Below are 24,021 nucleotides of genomic sequence, written 5' to 3'. Positions count from 1 at the left end.
CAGCTGTCACCAAAAGGCAGTGAATTGCTGTTCCCCTTACTTGAAACAGTCCCTGTCACATTCATCATATTCAGTAGCAAGTGATTGCAGTATCGCTGAAGTAAATCAAGCAGGAGAAAGCTGATTACTGGCTGTAAAGGAGAGGGCTGGAAATTCCTCAGAATGAGCTGTGGTGGGAAGGAAATAGATTAAGGGTGCATGACAGTTAAATGGCGGTTTTGAACTAGACTTAGCAAATTTTCTGAATGTATCCCTGGCTTCTGAAGGAAGGTACGGAAATACACAGGAACAGTTCTCAAAGGAACAGCAGGGAACATATGAATCACCTGCTTTTTCTCCTGCCTTAAAAAAGCCTGTCGGTCTCATCAATTCTGGGAGTCAGGACAGAAAATAAGTTGTTTGTTAAAACACAGTGTGATCCCCCTGCATCTCATGATACTTTATATCTTTAAGCATCGGTATGGGAATCGTTTGATCATATCAATACTCCTCTTTCCTTTTTCTTAACAATAAAGTTATCACTCCTATCTATCTATCTATCTATCTATCTATCTATCTATCTATCATTTAAATGCTCAAAAAGTATACCAAAGATTTTTAGATACTGATTTTATTCTTTCACATTTCAAGCGAATTTGAGAATTCTTTGGAATTCATTTTACCATCCAAATTCTATGTGCATGTATTTGGAAGCAGATCCCTGTGAATTCACTGGCAAAATGGCAAGGAATAAAGTTCAAGGGTAAAATGTTATTCAATATTTAGAATCTGCCAACACAGAGATGAAAAATTTGATGCAACCCCCCCCCCCCCAAAAAAAAAAATTCATTAAGGGTGCAGTCTATTGAACTGGGAAAATGTGTCAGTCATGAACAGAAATCCCAATTCATTGTCAGGAAAACATGGTAGTGAGATATTCTTCTATGCTCCTGTGTTGCCATTGAACCGTCGATAGTGGAAGAGACTTCTACAGTCCAGTTTTCCAGAATATTTGATAGCTTCAGTGAAGAGCTTTGCTACCTGAAATCAGAAGAGACAAGAGCTCAATCTCTTTCCTAAACTATTTCAAAAGGATTAATTTAACAAAACAGTCTCCAAAGTACTAAAAACACTTCATCCAAAATTATTTGTTGACTATTTTATGCAGATTTTCCTTTTGGGGAAAAAACACTACATTTCAAAAACAGTTCACTGTTGATTGCAAAAACATACTCCTTCCTTATTTAGATTTATGACCCAGTCAGGAAGATTAACTAAGGGGATGTGAGTGAGGCTGGTGAATGCATTTGCTGTACGAATGTAAAGAACCATTTAAAGCATTCAGCTGGGTCAAAGTAAGCTGATAACACACACAGAATAACAATATCCTCATGAAATTCATGCCTCCCAATAGGTTCAACTGGAGGTAGACGAGGGAATCCAGAACATGGCCACATAGCCCGAAAAACCCACAAAAAACTATTTAACGGTATTGTTTTATTGTTATTGTTTACAATTATGATTTATTGGTTATTGTGGGTGGGCTGGTTTCTGGAACAATATATTTTATTGTATTTTAATGTTTTAATGTTGTTAGCTGCCTCGATCTTAATGGAGAGGGAGGGTATAAATAAATGTCATTATTTTATTATTATTATTACATTTAAGGAAGAACACAAGTAAAATCAATGGTGAACCTAGGATAAATTGAAGGCAGGAAGAGTGCTAGGAAAGACCTCAAGAAAATAACATAAAATGCAGGAGGGATTGCATTGGTGCATATTGGACATGTTTTCTGAGTTCAGTTTCAGGAATTAACTTTCAGGGGCATGTAAAAGCTTGTCTCCAAGGAGGGCTTTATAAACTATGAAATTCTTCTCCAGCTTGGATTAAAATCTGAGCGAGAAAAGAATTCCCATACCATCTGCCCATTGCTTTCAGATCCCCCTGTATTCCCTTTGCCTTGCAAGCAGTGTTGAGAGGGGTAAATTGGGTAGTGTGTGGGGAGAAGACAGGAAGGATGTTTTCAGTTTTTCCAATCTCAATTCAGTTGCATCTATACTTCAGAAATAATTCTAGTTTGATACTTTAACTGCCATGGCTCAGTGCTATGGAATCCTGGGAATTGTAGTTTATTTTGGCACTAGAGCTCACTGACAGAGAAGGCTAAATGTCTCACAAAACTGCAGTGCCCAGAATTCCACAGCATGGAGCCATGGCAGTTAAACTGAATTACTTCTGCAATACAGATGCAGCCTTAAGTGATGATTAGCTGGAACACAAAGGCTAGGGCCCCATGGGGGATGCAGTTCTCCCAAGGAACCCATGAGTTACAGGCAATGTAGAAAGAGATTAAGTAGGAAAACCTTCTACTCCTGCCACTGTTGCTGTTCTTGCTGTATTTTTACATACAGTGGGCCTTTAGTATCTGCTATGGCTGGGTTCCAGGAACCCCCCCCCCCAAATAGATTCCAAAATCCATGGATGTTCAAGTCCCATTAAATACAGTGGCATAGTAAAATGGTACACCTTATATAAAATGGTAAAATCAAGGTTTACTTTTGAGGATTATATATATCCATGGATATGGAGGGCAGACTGTACCTTATCTCTGGTAATTCTTATCATTTTGTGAAACAAGCAAGCATTATTATCTCCATAGTGGGAGAGACCTGACTTTCAGAAGCAGAAGGTCAGGCAAGAGAGGAGTGATTTCACGGCACAGATGAGATTTGAACCAGTAACCTAGAGGTCACAGCTAATTCTCTTTATTCCTGCACCAGACCTTATGTATATGAATCTGCTCAAAGTGAGTGAATGCTTCTAAGAAAAAGTCTATCTTAGGTCTGTAATAGTGACATAAGAGAGGGGAAATGACTGAGAAGTGTGATATAGTTGACAGAAAACATCCTTTATAAGTGAGCTTGGTGTAATTTACAATAATTGACTGTTAAACATTAGTTAAGGCTTTAAAATAGGCCATAACTTCACATAGGGGCAGTGAGAAAAGGTTATGGAGATACCTGCAAATTTGTGAGGAGGGAGATTCCACTGTCAACAGCTGTCCTGCGGATCAGGTAATTGTCATGGACAAACTGTGTGTTGTTGTTGGGGAGGTTAATTACCAAGTCTATGCTCCCATCTTGTATGAGCCTGAAATAAAACAGGAAAGATGTTTGTGTAAAAATAAAAGCAACAGTAAATCACTTTTTTTTCTTCAATACCCCATCAGTCACATACCTTTGTACTTAGTAGGTAATTTACTACATCTTTAAAGCTAGGTCCAAAGGCATTAAAGCACCTTGAAGCTACCTGCTTAAGATCCTGATCAAGATGTTCAGACTTAAAAGAAAACAGTGTGAGACCTAAGCCCAGCAGTGGGTTAAAATATATGAAAAATACAATGAATTCATTGGGCCATATTCCGCTCAACAGAGGACTGTGGTTCAGCTGCAACAAAAAGTAGCACAGAAGCAGCTTATGCCAAACTAATCCGTATGATCAGGTTGCCAGATACTGATCAGAATAGTGGAGGTGAGGAAACAGAAGTTAACATTCCTGCAAAGCTAACAAGAGCTGCAGGAATTCAATGCTTCTGAATATCTTAACCCTCTCAATTTTATTTTTCATTTTAATCAAACGGCATCCCATACAGTGTTTGATTATAATGCATATACTTACTAGTTATATTTGTTTCACAGCTTTTCTCCAATAAGATAAGGCCATAGGATTCAAAGCTCTCACGCTTTCTACTTTATTCTTACAGTGGACCTTTGGTATCCACTTGGATTTTGTTCCAGGACCCCCATGGATACCAAAATCCATGGATGTTCAAGTCCCATTGTATATAATGGTATAGTAAAATAGTGTCCCTCATTTTTTTAAAAAAATCAAGGTTTGCTTTTGGCATTTTAAAAATATATATTTTTTCAAGACATGGATGGTTGAATTCATGCATGCAGAATCCAAGGATAAAGATGGCCAACTGTACAATTAACTTATGAAGTATGTCAGACTGTGAGAAAGTGATTTCCCAAAGTCACCAAGTGAGTTACATAGCTCTATAGACTAGAACATTCATCCCTGAGTCACAGTACTACACTATAAACACTACAACATATTTTGTTGTTGTTATGTGCCTTCAAGTGAACTCTGATTTATGACAATCCTATCATTGGTTATCTAGTCACGATTATCCAGAGGAGATTTGGCACAGCTTTTCTCTAAAGTGTGACTTGTCCAATGTTACCCAATACGATTCCATGGCCGAGCTGATTCAGGGTCTGCTTTCCCAGAGTCCTAGTCCAACATTCAAACCATTAAACCATTCTGCCACTCTTCTACATGCAAGATTTTTTTAAGATAATTTTTCAAAAATTAACAATGGATAAATTTTATGATATTCTGAACACTTCCTTTTGATTAGGATCAGATCACATTAGAGATGTAATGTGAGAAAGAACAATTGCATGTGAGAATGAAGAATTCCCAAAGTTTTTTACCAAATGGGTGTAAATCTTTTCAGATTTTTTGTGTTTTGCATTTGGGAGAAAAACAACCATTTTTTTTTTAAAGAGATAATTTGTAGGAAAACAATTTTTTCATCAGGAGCCCTGAAAGGTGAAAACTTTTGCAGCATTTAAGCAATGTATCAAGTCACTCTTGCTCTTTGAGGATGACAAAATTTACATGTCTAGAACAGATTACAGTCCCACTTGTTCATATTTGGAAAGAACTGTTTCTGTGTCAAAGGGGATACAAGGTTGACTGTTCTCTCCCACCCAAAGCTACAGAGAAACATACAAGCTGTGATCACCATGTCCCGTGGCTTAGCAATTGCAGAATTTTCCAGCTAGCATTGTCACTGGGAGATTCTGGGAACTATAGACCTTAAAAGAATTTTTTCCAAGATCTGGACTTTGATCTTTCATTGGTATACTGCTCATACAAGCAAGAGATTACTGGACTATCAGTAAAACTGGATCAAGCACTTCAGACATAAAGCAGAAATCCATTTTCTACTTAAAAACAGGAGAAGGGCATCCAAAATTGGACATTCCCAGATGGCCAAGATGGTTCCTTCGCTTTAAATTTGTAGAAACTCTTACTGTCTGATTGGAAGAAGTGTGGAGTCTGCACTTTGCTCTGATGGCCATGCTACTGGAGATACTGGAATGTTGTTGCCACTGAGCCAATTAAAAGTTCCTTCTGTAGCATAAAGCTGTGGAAAAGTTAAAAAGAAAAAGAAAAAGCAACACAACTTTGTTATATAACTGACAAATAATAATAATACTCTGCATTTAACATTTTTTCTATAAGGCTGAACCCAGTTCCAGTTCCTATTGTGTTTTACTAAGAGAACAGGGATGATAAATCTGTGACTATGTTAACCAAAGGTTGTTTGTTAAACATCTGTACATGGGTTTTAATACAGAGTCTTGCCAGGTGGCTTCAGTGTTCCAGGCCCAAGCTCTCCAGCATATATTTCCTTATTCCCACTTGGAACAGATTGTGTCAAGTAACCACACAAAGTATTGCAAGGATTAAGAGCAAATGAATCTCATCGATTCCTTACCATAGGAATCAACCATAAACCAATAATATTATTCCTCTATTTCTGAGACACCTGAGATGCCAGGAGAAAAGTAATAATTACTGTTACACACAAGGCACTTTTAAATAATGTTAACAGAGTAGGGGTGCAACTCTTTGCTAATTTTGTTCTTGAAGGGAGTAACAATTTTAGTGAGAAACATTTTTAAACCTATTTGCAGTTATGAACTTATTTTTCACAAAATTCACACATGGGGCTTTTTGTGTGTGTGCTGAAAAAAGCATTTTCTGTGAAAGAAAGAGAGTTTTCTGCATAAGAAATATTTCCCTGTGCAAAAATATCACATGCAAATTTTGTTCTGAATAAGTTCCCCACTGTGAAGATCTTCATCAACCCTTCTCCAAAGGGTTTCCTGGTGATTGAGAAACAGTTTTTAACCATTTTCCACATATTTTTTTAAAATCGTCTTTAAATCCTCAAAATGGAGCCTTTTCTCCCTAAAAAAAATCCACCTTCTGCCTGGATCCAGTCTTTGGATGTCCTTCTGTCACCCTCTTTGAAGAGGTTTGCTTCTTCCTCACCAGCATCAACAGGTTTCTTCCCCACCACCACCACTACAGCCCTCTAACCTTCCAGTCTCTGAAACCACTGAGTACTTCCCTGAAAGTGTCTCTAAAAATGGAACAAGTGTGCATTTAAGTATATTGATCTTTTGAAAGTATGAAACTCTAAATACCAGCAGCAAGTAGGAGCTGCACATAGCTGAACTTAGGAACACTTTATATTTGGCCTTCAGTATACTGTCTATACTCATGGTGCTAATGTTCTAAAGTAATTTGTCTCCCCCCCCCCCAAAAAAAAAAAAAAAGAGAGAGAGAGACTGAAAGTAGATGCTGCAATGGCATGTATCTCTACCCTGTGAACGCTATTACTTCCTCTATTCACATCAAATACTAAACTAGAAAGAATGGATTTTTTAGGGCTGAGGGCCAAAAATTCAAAATGCAGTGATATACTTATGTTTATTCAGGATTTACTGAAAACAGAAAGAGATATGGGCTCTTTCTTTTAGTGATGTGATCTTTCAAGTAACTTATTTCAGTGTTAGTAAATTAGGCTTTGCACGGCATCTCACTGGTAAAAGATACATTACAAAGCAGCACATATCCATCTTCCCTTTCAATAGTCTTGTCTCCCTCCTTATTTTGAGGCTGGCCTCTTCAATGAGCATGAAACAGCTTTCATGCCTAAAGCAACAAACCTTAAAACCTTGACTATGGAGCTGCTGTGCTTCTTCAAGGAATTTGGGACGGAAGGAATTCTGAAAGAAAAATGGAAAAGTATTAGTCTGAAAGCCAAGGGCTGTACAGCAATATCCCTTTTCCACCAACATGACAATGTTTGCAGAGTTGAGAGGCACAAGATCTCAGCTATTATAGTGGGGCATGTAGTAAATCTCTGTGTTAGTCTTGGACATCTCACTCTTCTTAAAAGTGAATGCCATAGAAAGCTGTAAAGGGCATGAGCTTTATTGTAGTTGGCAAGGTATTGTAGATTAACAAGCTTCAAAGGCATTGTTTGCCATGAAACTAAAGTCCATATCTTGCCAATAAGCTGGATTCCCCAGGGTTTTAACAAAGTGCACTGCTTTCCAGAGTTATATAACCTGAGAGAGTAGATTCTTGAACTATGATATGTCCAGTTCATCACTTAGAGACCAAAATTTGTGATCAGAGTAAATTATGTTATTTCGACAAATTTCCATAAATATACATTCACAAGCATTTGGCAGAATTTATAATTTTACACTAAATATATTTGTGTGGAGAGGGATGGTCAAGGGCTTGGGGAAATAATGGGAGAGGGAGAAAGATTTTAATATCTTTAAATCTCCAAAATGGAGCCTTTTCTCCCTACAAATCCACCTCTCCATAAGGGAAGGGACATAATAAGAACTGAACTGTAGTAAGTTAAACCCCACATTTTAGCTCTCAAACATTTGACACATTTGAAACTAGAAGGTTACTTTAAAAATGAAAATTGAAAACCCAAGGAGGGTGGAAAATGAACTAACTTCTGAACTGAAAGTTGCAATATAGGCAGATTCCTAGAACTATCTATAGATAATAAGATCATCTAAAAGATTTCACCTTCAGGAAATGTGCAAAGTTCACAGTGTTCCAAAGTTAAAGACAGAAAAGTAAGAGGGAAACAGAGAGGGTTGCCCTCTCCCCTGGAGCACTTTCCAAGGCTGCAGTCTGATTGAGGTCAGAAGTGGAAATCCAAAGCCAATTTGTAACTCTCCATATGAAATTGGAGGTGTTTAAGTATGTGTAGATGTAAGTCGGTTTGTGTTATAGTGTGGTGCTTAGATGTCTATTGTGCAGCTGTACAGTGGTGTCCAGAAATTGAACTTGTTCTGTTGATAGTTCCATGGTAAAATGGAAATCCTATTGGCATGTCTTGAGCAGGTCCTCTCCATGAGTCCAAATTATGAACATGAGAGGTTTCTGGATTTCCATTGATATGCACACATACAACCAGCTCATTCATAACTGTTAAAGATCTGTTCCTAATCACTTCACTCCATGCATCTGATGAAATAGACCTAAGTTTACAAAAGCTTATACTACCAATTTATTTATCTTAGTTAGTCTTAAAGGTGCTACAAGAACCCTTTGCACACTGATCCAGATTAACATGGCTATGTCTTTGAATTCTACTGTGTAATTGTATAAACCAGTTTTGATCCAGTGAATTAATCCTGTATTCTGCAAACTGTCTTTGCTATACTGCACCAAATTTAGCAATGGTTAAATTTGAAAGCAGCCGACAATTGACCTTCAACTGAAAAGAATTTCCACATTTTAGTCTATATGGCTTTTGACAAGTTAGGAGTCAGGATTTCACAAGGCCATTTATTTTCCTAGTGCGAGGCGTGGATTCTCTGATCCTAATAGAGGTCACATTGAAAACCCCTAAAGGGTAGAGCAAGGACTAGTGATGGAAAAATGAGTCAAGCCATAGCTTCAGGGTCCGCAGAAACTGGCAAGAACTCAATGGAAAGCCACTTCTGTTCTCTATACTGAGTGGAAAATACAAATATCCAACATGACATGAGCGAGCTTGCAGCTTCTTAGCTATGGAATCACTCTGCCTTCTGGTCAGGGGTGTTGGCTTTCACAATAGTATTATAAACTTCTATCAAACATGTATTGAACATTTGTGACACATAAAACAGGCTCTCCTCGAAAAGAAATTACAGTTGTCAACCTTCATCTACACGGCCCCAGATATAAAAGCTGATTGAAAGTACCTGTACAAGAAATTGCTTGCTACTGAAAAGTAAAATACAAGCTTGCCTATTTGTTGTGCACTTTCAGGAGTCAGTTTCGAAAAAGATTTTCTCATTTCCTTCAACATGTTTTTCATAGTATTGTATAATTAACCTCTGAATACAGATTCAGGTCCTTCTGTTTATTTTGATTTTTAAGGAGCTTCAACTCATGGGATTCATTCAGTTAATATTAAAAGTTCCACTGGCTTTTTCAACCAGTTGTATTTGTCAAAACATTGCCTAATGCAGGATGTGAAGGCATTTTTGCCTCTGGTAGAATATGCGATAAATCCTCATGCAAACTTTAACAGTAAAATAAACAGAATTCAGACATAGCTATGTCACTGGCTGTACAAACAGCATTGAAGGGGCGGTCTCCAGCCTCCCCTTCTTCAGCCGTGGCAACCACATGCCACAGCCTCAATCCAGCCTTTTGAGGGCACCATAGCCACAGTGCCACGGCTATATGGCATTCCTTCGGCATTACATCATCTGGATGCAGCGCCAGAAGTGTGCCATGATGCCACGTGCCATCTAGAGCAGCACGTGGCATCAGGGTGCCCTGGGGGTGGAGTCGGGCATGTGTTGTCAGGATGCTACACCTCAACTCTGCCCCCAGGCCAGCCTTTCAGGCCGGTCTGGACAGGGCCTTAGTCTGGATGCAAAACGATCTCGTAGCACCTTTCAGAGGCAAAAGACCTCTTCTGCTCAGTTTGTCTCAAAGGTTCTACAAGATGCCTTTGCATACTAGCAGTGTAAACAGTTCTTATCCTACACATAGAAGAAATCAGAAATCAGATTAACCAATAAAGCTACCTGTGTGAATTTCTAACTCTCTCAGTTTCATTTATCCCTTATAGTGGTTTTGGCAAAGACAAAGAAACTAGCTATGCGTTAGAAGAGTGATTCATGAATGGGTTTCTGGACAGAATTGTCTTCTTCTAAAAGCTGTAGCTGTGGCCCCATCTTATACCTAAATGCTTATCTTCCAAGAACAGACGGGATCTGGTGCCTTTAGGGTATTTAGGCACCTAATCTAAATTAACACTCCAACAGGCAGCTTCTTTTAGAAGAATATTATACTGAGAAATGATTTCTAACAATGGAGTCTTCAGCAGCCATTGTTTGTTTATTTTTTATTTTTATTTTTATTTAGCAGCCTATAGAAAATTGGGAAAACAAATGCGCACTCAACAATGAATTCTGCATAGGGCTGGCTCTAGATATTTGGCCACCCTAGGCGAGAAATATTTTGGCATCCCTTGTCACCCCTCATAATTATTTTTACCCCTTGATTTCTGCTGTTTCATTTGTTAAAACGAAACATGACATAACACTTAGGTTCCAGTCTCTCATCATAGTATTGAGAATTAGTCAAAATGCCAATTAGGTTTTTTTTACAGATTAAAGACTTTTTTATTGCTGTGACATTTGGCGACTAGCGTTCCGTGTTGTGGCACCAAGGGTAAGGCGGGTGGGTGACAAGAGGAGAGGGGACTATTGACCTTGAGGTTACATTCAAGGCGCATGCAGAGGGCAGATGATGTACCATGTGGGCCTACCACGGACACAGGGGTGTGTGCAAATTTATGTTTTGGCCATTGTACAAAGAAACCATCATACGGTAACTTGCTTTTACATCACTTGCTGTAATGAGTTTTCACTTTAATATTGTTTAATTATGCAAACAATTATACAAAGAAAGCCACGAAGCTGACCCTAAATTTTGCCACACTAGGCAGCTGCCTTGTTCACCAATATGGATGAGCCAGCCTTGATTCTGCAACTTAATTAGGACAGTATCTCCCTAAACAAACCAGTCCAAATTTTAAGATCTTTAGGGTAGGGCTTTTTCTCAGTCCCATGACCATCATAAGCATAATTGATGTGTGCATGGGAGAGAGTACTCTTAGGTCCAAAACACACTGCAGAAATAATCCAGTTTGTCACTACTTTAACTGCCCTGGCTCAGTGCTAGAGATTCCTGGGAGCTGTAGTTTTGGGAGACATTTAGCTTTCTCTGTCAGAGAATTCTGGGGCCACAATGAACTACAATTCCTAGGAATCCCTAGCACTGAGCCAAAGCAGTTAAGGCAATCTCAAACTGGTTTATTGTTAAAGTTAAAGTGGTCTCAAACTGGATTATTTCTGCAGTGTGTTTTCGACCTTAGTAGTCGATTCTAAGCTGTAAAACTCCCATCCACCAGAAGTTCAGTTGGCCACCTCTCTGCTGTCTTACTCTATCTGTCAGCAGGCAAAGGCCTTTTTATTTAGATAGGCCATTGGTGCTTAAAGCAGAAGGGGGTTGAGATGTAGTGTGCTGTACGTTTATCATCCTGTTTTATACATGTTTTAAATACATTTTAAACTATTTAACTATGCATTTTTATACAGAGATGTCTGTTTAATTGGTTTTTAATGTGAAAATTATTTTAGTTGTTTTTTAATCTATATTGTGAGCTGCCCTGAGTCCCATATTAGAAAAAACTGGTATATGACATACATAAAAAAAAAAATCGAATAAACTTTTATTTAAAAAAATAACACATGAAAGGACAGTTCCTACAATGTATTATACAGGAAAGTATATGGGTATACCAGGAGTGGATCTACATGGTAGAAATAATGAAATTTAACACTGCTTTAACTGCCATGGCTCCATCCTACTGAATCCTGGGATTGGTAATTTTGTGAAGCACCAGCACTCTTTGGCAGAGAAGTCTAAAGACATAAAACTACAAATCCCAAGATACCATAGGATGGAATATAGCACTTAAACTGGTGTCAATCTGCATTATTTCTACAGTGCAGATGCACCGTCAGACAACATGTTTGCAGCAGTCTTGCTGGTGAGAGATGCAGGAGTAATTTCATATTATCTGGAAGTCTCTGATAGATTCCATGTTTAGGCTAGCAAGTGAGCAATTTACAGGTAGGACTATTTAATATGAACTTGGTTTATATTCAGGTTAGTATATTTAAACATAACAGCCATGTAAACTGTTATGTTTACACGGGTGTTTCCTTCAGAGGAAAACAACAGTTTAAAAAAGCCACAATGAAGTTCCCACAACTCAGGAGGGAAAGAGCATGTGCCAAAGGTGCAGATTAAGACCAGATCTCACAGCTCTGGGCATAAGGTTATGAAGAAGCTGGTCTCAATTAGCCAGGCTATAAAAATAAAGCACTCCTTGAATGCTCTTGGAGTTTTGTGATGCTCAGCATTTCTGCACCACAGATGTAAGACAGATGCATTTCTTCCAACAATCATTACAGAATAGCCCAATCAGGAAAGCACACGAAAAGAGCTATTCAGCTAATATTGTTTAATAAAAAAAAATGCAGAGTTCCAGTCAGAGTCTGGAACTAAGCATCCTAAATTTTCCTCCACACCCACCTCATTGAAACAGAATCATTGAAACTTTCTGTTGTAAATTAAGACGGCTTAGTAACATAGTGAGACATCCTACTAAAATGCAAGGTGCCATCCAGGTTTAATTGAACTAGATGTTCAAGCGTATAGGGAAATGTGCAGGTGCGAGTCATTTAATTTTGTACTAAATAAGCATTTCCATATATACACTCCCTCCAATATTACTGTGCCTGACATAGCAAAGAAAGGAGTCTTTCCTTTCCATTGGGTCTTGTATGCCACATGTTCTTACGGAAGGATCCACATTGCCACATCCAGCTATCCTAAATAATGTGCTTTGGGGTGTGATTACGCGAGAAGAGAAGGAGGAAAGAAGCCTCATTAACTTACAGGAGGCCAAAAACAGAAGAAGGGAGCTGACCAAGGTGCTCTTCTTTCCATAAGTGCTACAGAACTGTTCATTTCCATTTTAAAACATGCCCAAATTATGTTATTTTAAGAAGGAGCAAACTGCATTTTGCTCAAAGTAGGATTCCACCAACTCTTCTCCAGCCCCAGCCAACCATAAACATGACTGTGCAACCAAATTTCTGAAACCAAAAAGTAAAGCTGAATCAAAGTGTATTTTTGTGGGGGTTTTTTTTTGGGGGGGGGGGTGAATCTGTGAGTTAATAATGCAGTTGGCCTCACATATTGACACTTATTTCCACCTCTCATGACCTGCTGACTCTTCAAGACCTACTCTTTCAGCATGGAAAGCTGATGCGGTGCTCATTAATCATCAGCCAGGGATTATCCAAAAGGGCATGCAATTTGACTGGGCATCTACTTGAAGCAGGTCAAGCATAGCCCCTTCATAATGATTTGTATACCACTATCTTGTATGAATAGCATCATCTGCTCAACAGAGCACACTGTAAGGTACGGTGGTTACAGTTAGGGCAAAAGAGGCATCTACTGTATGAATTTCTGACCCCCTGTAAAGTGTTGAGTGACCCCACTGTGAAGTAGAGCGACAAGTATGAAAAGCTGCTTTGCTACAGAGTGAGAAACATCAGTCTGTATCAAGGACAGGCTGCAGTATAATTCATGAACACTGGCATGGGCTGGGGGAGAGAACTTGAGTCCCTCCCGAAATATTTTGGATTAGAACTCACTTCAACACTGATCATTGGCCCTGCTCATCGGGGCTGATGGGAGTTGTATTCCAACATCAAGAAGGCCACGGGGTTCAAATCCGTGATTTTTTTAAACGGTGACACAAGGAATTATTGAATCTCTTCCTCATATGATTCTCCTCATATGGGGAGAAAATGGCTTTCAAGCCAATTTAAATCTGTAATGTAAACCCTCTCATTGAGTAGCCACAGATCATCTGTGGAATCATCATGGGTGAACTGGGGTTAGAGTTTCAATTTCTCCCCCTCCTCTGGCCTTTTATGCACTACAAAATGTTGTAGGAGGGACAAACAAAGGGATAGCAGCATGGCTTATTGATTTGCATGATTTAGTAGTAGAATCTGAGTATTATCAATTAGCTTCTGGGCATGCTTGAGAGGGCTTTTTTTTAATGTTTGCATTTCGCCAAGGTCTGTTTCCTGTTGCTGATGCTTGTGGGCCCAATTCCCACATCCTGTCTTGGTGTCTATAATAATCATTCACAAACTGGGAAGTCAGTATTGTTTTTAATTATTTTCTTATTGACTTTATGCAAGGCGTTAGCTTATTACAAGCACAGCAGGGGGATTGCAAAAGGCCATCAATTGTTTTTATGAGACCCCTAGCATTTTCCAATCTCAGATGTAGTGACTGATCATTTGGGAAACAGACATGTAGGCCTTGAGGAGATTTATGAGCATAGCACACTTCTGTATCTCCTGCAGCTTGTAATTACCCCGAGGCAGGGAAGAAGCATTGCAGTGAAAGAGGGAGGGAGGATCTCCTTCCATCAGTGGAGAAGCAGCTACTTTTGTTGTCCTGAATTGCACATTGTCAGGCATGGCTTAAAACTACAAATGCTTCAAGATATTCTTTATGATGGACTGAAGTACAATTTTGATTGTCAAAAAATGATGGACATGTGGTATTGCTTTTCGTGACATGGGATACAAACTGTGGAGAATCCGTTGCATTGTTCAGGACTACTCAGTGCAATCTCCTAAAGCCAGGGAGGGCAAAAGCATCCCTCCAGATTTTTGGGGGCTGCATCTCCCTCACTCCCAGCCTCTGTAGTCAGTGGTAAAGAATGCTGAAAGCTGTGAGCTAGCAACACGCTGCAAATACAAAATTTGGGTATCCTGCAGCCCATCTTGTTGGCTGGTACATCTTGTCTTAATTAGTTGTCTGAGGTTTTAGGCAGAGAACTTAACTCTGCTCTCCAGCATCCTTTAACTTGGACATCTGTGTACAAGGACTCATAGAATCATAGAGTTGGAAGAGACCGCAAGGGCCATCCAGTCCAACCCCCTGCCATGCTGAAATTCTCAATAAAAGCATCCCCGAGAGCTGGCCATCCAGCCTCTGTTTGAAGACCTCTAAGGAAGGAGACTCCACTACACTCCAAGGGAGTTTGTTCCACTGTCAAACAGCCCTTACTGTCAGGAAGTTCCTCCTAATGTTGAGGGGGAATCTCTTTTCCTATAGTTTGCATCCATTGCTCCAAGTCCTAGTCTCTGAAGCAGCAGAAAACAAACTCTGGGGGCTTGCACATTCAAACCATAAGTTATATTCATGTAGCATAGGGAATCCACATAGTAGAGATGCTTGTGAATTTTATCCAGCCCACATTTTAAAGTCAACTGACTGAATTCATACTTCCCAGATTAATATGCAGATCAGAACCCTTTTCTGAATTTTGCAATTTTGCAATAGCATCTTCCAAATACAGACGTGGCGGTTGATCAAAAAGTGTCCAAATGCATAGTGAAAATGCACATAGTATGATTCATTAAATCATGCAAAAAGGATATATTGTCAAAAGTGTATTAGAAACAAAGCAATTTTTGTGCAATTTAGAAAGAAAAAATCATAGATTAATATAGAACTAATACGGAATAGATTTATGAATCTCTATCTGCAAGGATGACCTGGTCTAGCTAGTGGCTTCATCTGTCCATCCCAGCTACTATACTGCCTGACATGTCTTTGTTCTACTGTCAAAGCTATTGCAGCTCACCTGGACTCCAAGCAAAATTCCTTTCTGTGGCAATTTAAATCCTGTAGAGAGCATTGCCTTCAGGAAGGCAGAATGGACATTTTCTCCAAAGCAGGCAACCTGGACAGGGGACAAAACATAGAAATAAGGGGAGGGGGTTAAAGGCAAAAAAAAAAAAAAGAAAAGAAAAGAAAAAAGAAAATGAGGTAAAAATAGATTCACATTTAAAGAAAAGGGAAGAATTTTTGTGTGTGCATAAGGAGCCTCTGTCTCTGCAGCTCTTGCCTTGAACCAGCAGGGAAATGGCAGATCAGCACAGACAAATCTTATATTTTAATTAAGCAATAATGAAGGAATAAGCAATGCTTTACTCTCAAATAGCACACCATGGAGCAACATAAACGGATCCTGCTATGAATTATGTGGATGCCAAACACAGCTTCTGGTTCACACAGTATGCATGTGTTCTACAAAATGCTCATAATACTTAATGTTTAAATAACAGCAAGAGTTATAAATGCTTCCCTGGGCCCATAAATGAATGGTTCAGTTTGCCACAGGAATGCACAGTTGCTTAGCTTAGCATGAGTATCTAGGCATTTCCAAGCACCTCAGAGACCACTCAGGGTATTTAAGCACACACATTTGAATGCAAAACACAGAGAGGAAAAATTGGAGGTCAAGAAATATGATATACAGTAGCTATAGGCCAGCATGGCTAGAGGGATTGAGAGGGGAAGTCCAAAACCGTAACTTTTCAAAGCTCTCATTCTGCAGATGGCTTACTTAGCCAAACTATCCTGATACAGACAGGCCAAAATAAAGCTGCTTCGAGTAACTTTCGAGGTATGTCGTTTAAAGGATACATGTGTCCTAAGAGTCCAGAAGATGCACCAAAGCCACGATCCAGTCCTAAAGAAACACAATACCTCCAAAGTGACCTGAAGCAGCTTTATTTTGGCCTATCTGTATAGGGCCTATGTTAGAACAAGACTGGAGCTGTAAGGAAGTTGGGGTGGCATATACCTCAACCTAGAATAGGTCCCCATGAAGTCCTACTATGCTACACTGAGCCATATAAGATTTCAATCTCTCTATGTTCCGATAACTGCTTGGCAAAATAAAGTTCAACAGGTTCAGCTTTCTCTGTCAAAACACACCACAATAGCAACAATGGTAGTGTTGTCAATGTATCTCTTTATCACAGTGTGATTAAAGAAAGATCTGCACTATCTAAAACAGCCAATAATTAAGCAGTTATTTTATACCCTGAATCCTGGGAGGGGGCTGTATGGAATTGAATGGGACATACTTCTAACCAGATATACATGGGACTGGACTGTTACAGAGCTGCTATGTGAAATAATGTAGAAGCATTTGACAAACCTTCTTGGCACATGTCCACATTAATTGTCCTACCAATACTATTTCTTGTTCTCCTTTTCTCAGAGAGTGAATAGTCCTGAACAACATTTCGAAGAGAGGCAAGTAGGGTTCTTTGTGCTCTTGGTAACTGGTGGCACAGTGATTAAATGCCAGTACTGCAGCCACAAGGTTGTGAATTTGATCCCAGGGCTCCAAGGTTGACTGAGCCTTCCGTCTTTTTGTAGGCTGGTAAAATGAGTACCCAGCTTGTTGGGGGCAATTGGCTTACAGGTTGTAAACCACTTAGAGAGTGCTGAGTTCACTATTAAGCAGTATAGAAATGTAAATGCTATTGCTAATGCTATTGCTGTTAACCAGTTTGTTAACAGCAAGCCCATGGAAGGCTGCAAAGAGTGAGATATTTTACAGAGAAGCTCAATATGGATGTAATGTATATTCAGGCAGCCTCAACATAATTGGTTCATATGATCAAATTATGTCCTATGTATCTTTCTAAGCAGGAAGGCGCATGTGGCAAAGGGAAAATATCACTCCAAAAATATAACGTACAGTACCATTAAAGACAATCATACCAGCAGCTGAAAATTCATATTGAAACCAAGAGTAATCTACATTTTTGCTATATAGTTATAGTGTATTCACCTTCACAAGAAGTTCTGGGTGCATTTAAAATACATTTGTAGAATAAGTGACTATTTTACTGGGAGAGTTATTGTCCTCTATTCACTGGTAAGAAAGACCTTCACAACTCTCCTGTTTTATGGCAATTGTGAATATGGATCTTTGCAACTCATAAAAGTTAATAATCTCCCTTTTATGACTAAAATATTCTTTCTTCCATCTAACACTTAGAAAACTAATCCTTGTCCCTTGGCTAAACTACAGTTCTTTTTTCCTGTTTCTCGTGAAGTCATCTCCCTTCAGAAAATTAGAAGGATGATTGGCTTTTTCTCTCTCTTCATTGACTAGCCTGAAAGCAAACCTTGCTGCAGTTGAGAATTTGACTATAATCTGAGACGCAGAAGAAGAAGAAGATTTTTTAAAAATCCTTGAATGAAAGATACAGGGTAATATGCCAATAATATATTGGTACTATGAATATAATAAATTGTTTAGTAAGTAGAAATAGGAAAGCTGAACATAGTCATTTTGTCTTGTACACTGTTGTTATATTGTACAACAGTGTTGGGAAGTAAGTCAATAGAACTGAGTAAGGAATCATATGCCAGAACTGAGTGTGTCAAGTTAATTTGTGATATCTGTACATCACTGTATTTAAAATCAGTCCTTAGAGACTTCTTTATTTCCATTCACAATATATTATATTTTATTTATAGCACTCTCCCGTTGCCTAATGATTGAACATGCAGATATATTTAATTGCCCTACAAGATCAAGCTAGGACTAGTCATAGGTGCATGAGCTCAAGGAAGAACACATGAGGATGAAATGCAAAGTATATTCCAAACTCTCCTTTTGCAAGTCCATATATCAATACACACACAAGTCACTTCCAATTTTTCTCTTTAAATGTATAATCCTGTTCCCAGATGTATAGCACGCTTACTAGCAATGATAGATTTAAGCTCTGCATAGCCTTTTATTACTTCAGATTTTCCATCCATTTCTGTATTCTATTGTCTTAAGATACTCTTGATTTTAGGAATCAGGGGTATTAAACAGACAGACAACTAAGTATTGATTCTACCAAGGTCTTTCATTGCATTCAGTGAGATCTCTAACTGGATACATAAACTGGAAAAAATCCAACTTAAGGAGGATTTCAGGTAACGGTCTACAATGGTGAAATGACAACATCCGCATGCCGAACCTGTTGGATTGCCACAGTATGGCTACATGTGAGTCATCATCCACTTTTTGACAATGTGACAAAATGTCCATTTCCTGAATCCAAGACAGGGGCAGTTGATAGCTGGTAGAACCTGTAGTCTTTGCAGTCCTAGTTTCTTGGCAGTTACCAGTGGTTTACAAAAAGCAGGCTGGTTTTAGCCCGATCAATAGACATTTGGCACCCAAAATGGCAAAAACCCATAAAAAATTGAGCCCATGGTAAACACATGCTGACTTTGTTTATGCATAATGTTTGGAGCGACAGCATCTGGCCAGAGGACAAAACATATCTGCACCCATGCAGGATACCTGCTGTTCTGTTGCCACATAACAGACCATGATGGCAACAAAGCAAGCTCAAAAATATCACCCCAGATGTAAGTTACCCTGATTTAGCTTTTACATTTAAAAAGACCAACTGTTCATGTTCAGAACCATGATGTTGTCTCTGCATTTATGGGGATTGCAAAAGCTGTATATACTTGTCTGTTGAGAGTTAGCTAGGTATATCATAAAATGTACTCTGTCACTCTGAAATATTTACCAGAACCTGACAGCTCAATGCGAGGAAAGAAACAAAGAGTCTATGCTTTTGCAGCAACCACTGCCAATCCTTGCATTTCAGAAACAAAAGAAGGGGGACATCCAGTGGCCAAACAAGTTACATTCTGCAGAATGATCCACTTGGTTTTCTTTATGAGAACCTCAAGTGTCTTTGAAATAGGTGGGAGGAAATGTATAAGTTCTCAATATTTGTTTCTCCTCATCCCCTCAAAAGTGGATTGGTTCTCTGAGGATACCTAGCAATTTAAGCACAGTTAAGACTATTCTTATAGGCAGATCTATATCATCTTTCATAGTCACAGACTCCTAAATGGTCCTTACCAGCAAAAAGTGAAATCTGTAATGGGGTGGGTGCCTTGAACAAATAATGACTGAGGAACCAGCAGGATATACTGCAATCTAAAGTCAGCTTTGAGACAGAACTGCATGGATGCTATGTGAAAACATCCTAAGCATTAATACCTCTCCAGTAGATGCCATTTCACATCTGAGAAGAGGATCAACATCTCTCAGGCGGGGCCAGGAGAACATTGGAGCCTGGAAAAAGAAGAAGAAGAAAAGGAAAAATGATGTTTATATGTGCATGTGTATTTAAAATACATATATCTCACACTATAGCCAAAGACCTCAGGATGAATAGTACACAATTTGAACAATACAAAAATTGTCAGTTTCTGACATCCTCTTTCCTCCAGACTTGTCTCAAAAAAGTAAGAAAGAAAATGTACATGAATTCTAAGCTAGTGTGTTTCAAGCTGTTTAAAACTGTTCTAGAAAAAACATAATCAACTGTTCACAAACATGTTATTTTTAGAACAGTTTTAAACATCTTGAAACACACTAGATTAGAATGTGCCTGGCTGGCTACTTGACCATTCTTCTCTGAATCAACGTATCCATGGGTCAATGTAAGTACAGTACTTTAACTCTCATAAAAACAGAAACCGTCCCCTGGTGAAACGCAAGAGTGTAATTTGTCCTAAAAACACGGACCTCCCTTTACTCTTTCATCCATCCTTCACACAGTTATGCCTCCTGAGATTTTGTAAGTTCTTTGGCATCATTTTCCTTTGCTTCATCCTTTGGCTCCTTTGTTACATGACCCTAAGTCTTAATCTCGATATATCCACGGGTCATATCAAAATCCATAATTTTGGCCCCCAAACCTGCCCTCGACTTATACATGACTTATATTTGAGTATACGTTAATCATAAACTGGAATATAATGTCTGAAAACGCCCTTAGCGTAAAGAATGCAAGAAATATCCTAAATCTAAGAGTTAAAGTAGACAATGAGGGGATTATGTACTCTCTTTGATTGATATATTATTCCCCGAACAATAGCATTTCTTCAGAGAAGCATGACTTTAAAATGTGTTTACATTGCAATGACAATAATAAAATACAGCATGCTACATGATGCTTAACAAAAAATACATAGGTGAAGAGAAGCATGTGCTGTGACAAACATACATCTTTCTCCACCTTAAGTTCACCTCTTCTAAATATGTGCCAAGCCTATTGTCTAGCTTGTCCCTAAGAGTCAAACTTCTCCAGATACACAGAACAAGTGCAATAATATTTTCAGTCCCCTAGGGAAAGATAATCAGACCCAGAAAAGTAGTTGTGACAGGTGTTTTTCTATCTGACAATAGCAAGAGAAGAAAGGAACATACCCTTTTCTTCTTTTGCCAAGTTTGGTTTGTGGACAGATGTTTTGGATACTTTCCAATAATGGGGTAGCAAGTCCAAACTGGAAATAAGATGTGATTGGGGGACTACCTAAGCATGTCAGGAGAAAGTAAAACTAATTAAAAATAATGCACGTACTATTCAAAAGGTTCTGTAAATCCCCTAAGATCTCTTGAGAGTCTTTTAATTATTTTTGACATTTTAATAATCATTAATTGCCATAAGTATTTAAAACATTGTGTTACTCCTTAATAAATAAACCATAGTTTTTTGTGGGGTTTTCAAGGTATGAGGCCATGTTCTAGAAGAGTTTATTCCTGATGTTTCACCAGCAGCTGTGGCTGGCATCTTCAGAGGAAAAAAACCCAACCTATTTCACTTAATTAAATGGTTAAAGAAAGGTTAACCTGAAGCCTATAAGCCACAATGCATTAATTGGTCTACCATGCTTCTTCACGCCTACCTTAATGCCTACGTAGTCTGAAGGAATCATGGGTGTTTCCAGTGTGGGGAGAGTGGACTCGTAGATTTGTTCCCCAGTCATCACTTTAGCTGCCACATCAATGAAATCCAAACCAAGGGACTTGGACACAAAGGGGAAGGAACGTGAAGCTCGCAAGTTGCACTCTATTACCTTAAATAGAAGGCGAGGAAATAATCTTTAAACCAGGCACTAGTTGTGAAGAAAGACAAACACCTCTCTTACAGTTGAAGGCAGTAGATTGAGAGAGAGAATGCACTTTTTCAGAACATTTTATTCACCCATTGGTCACTGTCCTATCCCTATATGTAGTGTTAAGCACTCATGAGCCTAAAGATTCTAGACATTCTTAGACATTAATTTCCTTCTCCTTCTGTCATCATGCACATAATGTACATGTCTCAAACAGACAGAGGAGGTTATCGCTCAGCATTTTAAACCAGCTCCAGCCTCCCGGGCTGGAGCTGGGATGTAAGCAAAGATTATTGCACACTAAATCGCTACCGAACCACCAGCCGCCATCAGCCCGGGTCCCAGCCAGGTCCCAGTCATGCTTCACCAGCACTTTTTAGAAGCTGGAAAACTTTCTGACTTCTAATAAGTGCTCGCGGAGCGTGGCTTGGACCCGGGATGATGACAGCTGACAATTCAGCAATGGTTTAGTGATACTCAGCACATTTGGATATCAGATTATTTTAAAGCAACAGTTCTGAAAGCAATTTAAATTTCCAACTTCGAAAAGTGGCTTCTGAAGAGCAGCTGGGACCTTGGGATGCAGCCAGGCTGCACTCCCCCAGCAGAATCAGTGGTGAATTATGTGCGATAATTCCCAGAACCCGGCTGCATCCCATTGGAGTGAAGTTGAGGTTTTTGACCATGCGATAAGCTCCTACTTCAATAAATAGATTGTGTCCATGAAAGCTTATGCCAGAAATTTATTTTTCTCAGTTAGCCTCAAAGGTACCACTGGATTCATTTCTGTCTTTCTGTGCTTAAACAAACCAATGTGAACACTACTGCAATAAAGAGAGGGAAGGCATGATTAATTAACTAAGATTGAACACTGGGGTCCAAATTTCAATTTCTAGTCCTAACTAGAATAGCCCCAACAAATTGTAGATGAATCATTGTGTAAATCTGATTGATTGCACTGGTTCATGCTATCTAGGAGATAGGAATTGGATTTAGGTTAGGTTTTTGTTTTTGTTGTTGCTGTTTAAGTGGGCTCTGAAAAAGCCATCCTATCAGAAAAGACTGCTTTGAAGTTACATCTGCTTCTTCCTTTCTCTTTTCTCTCTCTGCCTTCCATTTTGCTTTCTGGCTATTGAAAATGCCCCAAGATATCAAAATAGGAGGCTATGTAGAGTCAAGCCTGTGCTGTGCTAATAGGATGAGTTGTATATAACATTCTTACAAATCTCATTTAGTGCTGATCTGATTTAAGCCCAATGCTGAGCTAACACGCTTGCTGACAGACGGCAATTCTACAGATCTTGCTTTATCCTCAAATTACTGCATTGTGTGGGCAGACAGAGTTCTTTTCTCAAAATTGTATCACAGAGTGTCTTATAAAGTGGTGAATGGCAAAGAGTATCAATGGTACAAAGGCCCATGTGGCAGCATACAAGGCAGGTATTATGTGACTAGCACTGTCCTACCCAGGGTAGCAACCAGCAACATTAGCTTGGGTCTTTTTTTTTTTTTTTCTCTTTCCTTTTTGCCAGGTGTTCATCAAGAAAAAGAGGATCTATAGGAAAACTCCCACTCATTATTATCTACTTTCTACTTGCAAACAAAGTCTCACCAACACTTCATTTCCTCTGACAAGAAACTGAACATTGAATGGTCCAGAGATATTGAAAGCATCTCCAATCTTTCTGGTGGCAATTTTCACCTGTGAGAAGAGATTTAAAATGTATTTATTAATATATCCCCCTAAGTCGTATAACAGGGAGATGGGAGAGAAGAAGAGAAGAAAGGAAGGAGTGAATAATTGTTTTGTTGTTGTTGTTTGTCTTCAACTAGTTCCTGACTTACAGCAACCCTAAGACAAACTTATAATGGAGTATTCTTGGAAAGATTTTTTCAGAGTAGGTTTTTCTTTGCCCTCCTCTGAGGCTGAGAGAGTGTGACTTTCTCAAGGTCACCCAGTGGGTTTCCATTGCTGAGCAGGGATTCAAACTCTGGTCCCCAGAGTCATAGTTCAGTTCTCAGACCACAACACCACACTGTCTTTTGGCAGGGAGCAATTCTAGTCAAACATAATGGGCCACAGAATGAGTGCAGGTCCAGGGAAACCCCAAAGTCCAAGAACCTCAGGTCTGAGTACCTGACACAAACATGTTCATTTATTGTTCATTTCAAAAGTATTTAAAGCCACCCTCTGTTCTAACATTATATACAAACATAACCAAAGTTGTCATATTAAATAAAATATGCAGTAAAAACAAAATGACAATAAAAGAATAGAATGAACTAACCAACCTAACCTAGCTTCAAATGCCTTGGCAAATAATGTTTCGACCTGGTGCCAGGAAGATTGCAATGCTGGTATGAGTTTTATGTCTATGGGAGGGATAATCCACAATTTTATTGGACAAGACAATGTACCAGATGCATGGATATAAACAGCTCCAAGAGTGATATCAA

The 24,021-nt window shown here is 38.9% G+C and overlaps 1 protein-coding gene across 1 annotated transcript in view; it reads right to left on the bottom strand.

Annotated features, from left to right (window-relative positions):
• Window positions 1-548: 548 nt before the first annotated feature.
• Window positions 549-24,021, bottom strand: part of LOC149305337 (carbamoyl-phosphate synthase [ammonia], mitochondrial-like) — a 184,732-nt gene continuing 161,259 nt past the window's right edge. Inside the window, exons 31-38 of the mRNA XM_089477636.1 lie at window positions 23,177-23,266; window positions 21,355-21,525; window positions 19,661-19,735; window positions 15,419-15,517; window positions 6,795-6,854; window positions 5,088-5,200; window positions 3,003-3,132; window positions 549-1,020 (exon numbers count right to left, since the gene is read on the bottom strand). Coding sequence (XP_089333762.1) covers window positions 922-1,020; window positions 3,003-3,132; window positions 5,088-5,200; window positions 6,795-6,854; window positions 15,419-15,517; window positions 19,661-19,735; window positions 21,355-21,525; window positions 23,177-23,266 — 837 coding nt within the window. The 3' untranslated portion in view covers window positions 549-921. The remainder of the gene's footprint in view (window positions 1,021-3,002; window positions 3,133-5,087; window positions 5,201-6,794; window positions 6,855-15,418; window positions 15,518-19,660; window positions 19,736-21,354; window positions 21,526-23,176; window positions 23,267-24,021) is intronic.

This window comes from Sceloporus occidentalis, unplaced genomic scaffold (genome assembly GCF_023333645.1).
Source record: "Sceloporus occidentalis isolate IW3139 unplaced genomic scaffold, rSceOcc1.0.p SCAF_12, whole genome shotgun sequence".
Classification (NCBI taxonomy): Eukaryota; Metazoa; Chordata; class Lepidosauria; order Squamata; family Phrynosomatidae; genus Sceloporus; species Sceloporus occidentalis.
This window is presented reverse-complemented; position numbering and strand designations above follow the sequence as displayed.